This window comes from Poecilia reticulata, linkage group LG17 (genome assembly GCF_000633615.1).
Source record: "Poecilia reticulata strain Guanapo linkage group LG17, Guppy_female_1.0+MT, whole genome shotgun sequence".
NCBI lineage: Eukaryota > Metazoa > Chordata > Actinopteri > Cyprinodontiformes > Poeciliidae > Poecilia > Poecilia reticulata.
Window position 1 is genome coordinate 30,436,611 of NC_024347.1, and position 3,402 is coordinate 30,440,012.

Below are 3,402 nucleotides of genomic sequence, written 5' to 3' on the forward strand. Positions count from 1 at the left end.
TTTACCTGGTCAGTATTTACCTGGTCAGTGTTTACCTGCTCAGTATTTACCTGGTCAGTGTTTACCTGGTCTCTCCGTTTCTCCGGCCCGGTCAGATGTTGTATCTCTGCTGCTTGGCGTCGTCTCTGCAGGTCGGAGGGTTGAAGGTCCAGTGAAGGTCGTTTGTAGAGGAGATGTTGGAGAAATGCTCGTATCCACCAGGCTGTCAGGTGATTTCAGGGCGGCTGTGGCTGCAGGCGGAGCTGGAGCTGCGGTTAGGCCTGCGGCTGTGGCTGCGGCTGCAAATATGGCTGCAGGAAGTTTGGCTGTGACCTCAGGCAGAGCTGGAGCTGCGGTTATGCCTGCGGCTGCTGATGTGATTGCGGCTGCAGGAGGTCGGGCTGTGGCTGCAGACGGAGCTGTAGCTGGAGCTGCGGCTGGAGCTGCAGCTGTGGCTGCGCCTCCAGGAAGTTGGGCTATGACTGCAGGCAGAGCTGGAGCTGAGGCTGCGGTTGCACCTGTGGCTGTGCCTGCAGCTGCAGATGTGGCTGCAGGAGGTCGGGCTGTGGCTGCAGGCGGAGCTGGAGCTGTGACTGCGGTTATGCCTGTGGCTGTGCCTGCAGCTGCAGATGTGGCTGCAGGAGGTCGGGCTGTGTCCGCATGCAGAGCTGGAGCTGCGGCTGTGGCTACGCCTGTGGCTCCGCCTGCAGCTGCAGATGTGGCTGCGGCTGCAGGCGGAGCTGCAGCAGCGCTGTTGGTCGGTCGTCTCGTGGTTCCAGCTGATGTCGCCTCTGCTGCTCCTGCTGTCCTGATCTGTGGAGTTGAGACACTTTGACTCGTCCTGATGTTTGGCGTCTCAGTTGATGGACGTCCTGCAGTGAAGCCTGGAGGCCTGGAGGACGTCGGTGTGACCTCCACGGAGGTCGTGACCTTTAACGTTGTTGACGATGTTCTGCTCAGATGTGGCGAAGCTGGAGGAAACATGAGCAATGAAACGATTTCTGCCTCAAATTTAAGAATAAAGACGCATAACGTGAAAGTTAAAAGACCAATAATTACTTTTCAGTGCCTTTGTGGACCCGGCTGTACTCTGATCAGAACTGTTACTTCATAACTTCCAGGAAATGATCATTAAGTTTTGGGAAAGAGTCGTTATGTTCCTTAAGAGCAACCAGTAAAAGTACTTTATAATCCAAATATTAACTTCCAGGATAATACTTTGTAGTTTCCATGAAAGTTTCAGGAAATGACCTGCTACACTGCAAAACAAAATCCTAATAAAGGATTTTTGTCTAGTTTATTGTGTAAATATCTCAGAAAATGTGAAATAAGACAAAACTAACTTGGCAGATAGTTTCACTTATCAGACATTTTTCCCATTTTTAACTGACAGAGCGACACAAGCAAGTATGTTTTATCAATATTCACTAATTATTGACTTATTTTCACATCTCCTGCTGTAGGCTACATGTTAGTTAGTTTTGTCTTTGTGATTTTGAACTTTAAGCTCTGAAAAGAATCAACTAGTTTGTGTAAAGGCAACAAGTTTTCTTACAATTTATGGATTTTACACCTGCTTTTATGGATTTAAATCTAATAATCTGGTTTTAATCTCTGGTGTCCCGCAGGGCTGCGTTTTGTCACCAGTTCTTTACAGCAGTGAAGGAATCAAACCTGTGAAATGTGCAGATGCCACTGAGCTTAAACCAAATAATGGAGATTTATTGAGAAACAGATTTGGACTTTTTTGAAAAGTGAAATGAACCAAACCAGAACCTGGAGGATCAGGAACCTGACCTGAGGTTCAGATTAACACCTGGATTAGAGCTGAATAATCTGGTTTTTAAGACGCAGTCCGCTCACCAGCAGGAAGTCGAATGGAGGAGATGTTGGCCACTTTAAGAAAAGACAGAAAGGTCAAAGGTCAGATGTTAATGTTCCTGTTTGATATAAAATACACTGAAATGAAGCTGCTATTGTTTGCTAGGTTATGTGTGAAAACATGACAGAAGAAACTGCTGCATGAAAAAGACCAAAAAATTATTAATATCAAACAGAAATAAGTTTAAATTTTATAGAAATAAATCTGAAAACAAACGTTTGAATTTCTGTCTGTTAGCGTTAGCTAAACCTGGCAGCGTCAGAAGCTAGCATGATGCTACGTTAGCCGGTTTGGCTAAGAAAACAAAGTAAATGTACATTATATTACATTAATAATAAGTTTACAGTTTTAATCACACAGTTCAAGTTTTTTTTTACATAAAACAAGTTTTTTCTGTAAAACTATTTAAAATATTTGATTCACTTCAATAAATAAAACAGAAACAAATTTAGAAATGCAGATTTTTCCATATTTGTTCTTTTAATTTTACAATTTATTCAAACCTTCAGGAATATGAAAAGCAAACTAAACTGATTTTAACCCATAACCCAAATATTAAATTCTTGTTTATTTGGGAAGTTTCTTTTTTTTCTTTTCTTTTTTTAAAAATAAATTTTAAGTCTCTTCCTAAAAAAGCAAATAATATAAATCTTGGTCTTGAGAATCATCTCTGCTTCAAACGGTTAAGTTTGAACCAAACAGCAGGTTGATTTAGTTAATAATTAGTGCATCAGAGTTTATTTCCAGTCTCTGGATTAAATCTCCCAGCAGATTAAACAAACCTCTGTTTGGTCCTTCAACGATCGTCAGGTTGAAGAGCGGCGTGACGGAGCCGTCGTCCCAGAAGCCGCTCAGCTCTCTGCCTGGACAAAACGCACTTCAATCAGACAAACGGCTCCGGGAACATTCTCCTCCTTCACAGAAACTAAAATGTTTTTTCTTTCTTAACGACTCTGAGGGGGAAACATGACGGATTATCATCCTGGGCTGAAGTCGCCGCACGCAGCAGATCTTTACCTACCCGTCTTCCCCGCCATCACACAGATGTAGATGCAGTCGGAGTTGTTCCTCTGGCTGACTGAGACACAAACATTAAACAGGTTAAAGCTCCCAGTCAGAGCTGAACGCTGAACTTTAATGGCCTCAAAGTCGCTCCAGATTAAACCGATCAATCAATATTCTGCAGCTGAAGCTGATCATCCTCAGATCATCGACCAGGAAATTATTCCTGGATCGTTGGAGGAAACATTTGATCAGCTCTTCCCTCCTCATTGATCATTAAATTAAACATATTTGCTCTGTTTTTCTGCAGAGCTTGAATTTGTCCTGGATGTTTTCCTTGGACTGAACCGTCTCGTCTGCAGCTCCTGTCCTGCAGACGTTTCCTCCTGTCTGGGCCTGCAGACGGACCCGGTTCAAACCGGTTCAACCCCGTTCAAACGGGCTCAAACCGGTTCAAACCAGTTCATCCCAGTTCAAACCGGTTCAACCCAGTTCAAACCAGTTCAACCCAGTTCAAACCGGTTCAACCCAGTTCAAAC

General features: G+C 43.9%; 1 protein-coding gene across 1 annotated transcript in view; it reads right to left on the reverse strand.

Annotated features, from left to right (window-relative positions):
* Positions 1–3,402, reverse strand: part of hhla1 (HHLA1 neighbor of OC90) — a 16,198-nt gene that overhangs the window by 6,675 nt on the left and 6,121 nt on the right. Inside the window, exons 6-9 of the mRNA XM_017309909.1 lie at positions 2,883–3,018; positions 2,644–2,724; positions 1,843–1,875; positions 66–950 (exon numbers count right to left, since the gene is read on the reverse strand). Coding sequence (XP_017165398.1) covers positions 66–950; positions 1,843–1,875; positions 2,644–2,724; positions 2,883–3,018 — 1,135 coding nt within the window. The remainder of the gene's footprint in view (positions 1–65; positions 951–1,842; positions 1,876–2,643; positions 2,725–2,882; positions 3,019–3,402) is intronic.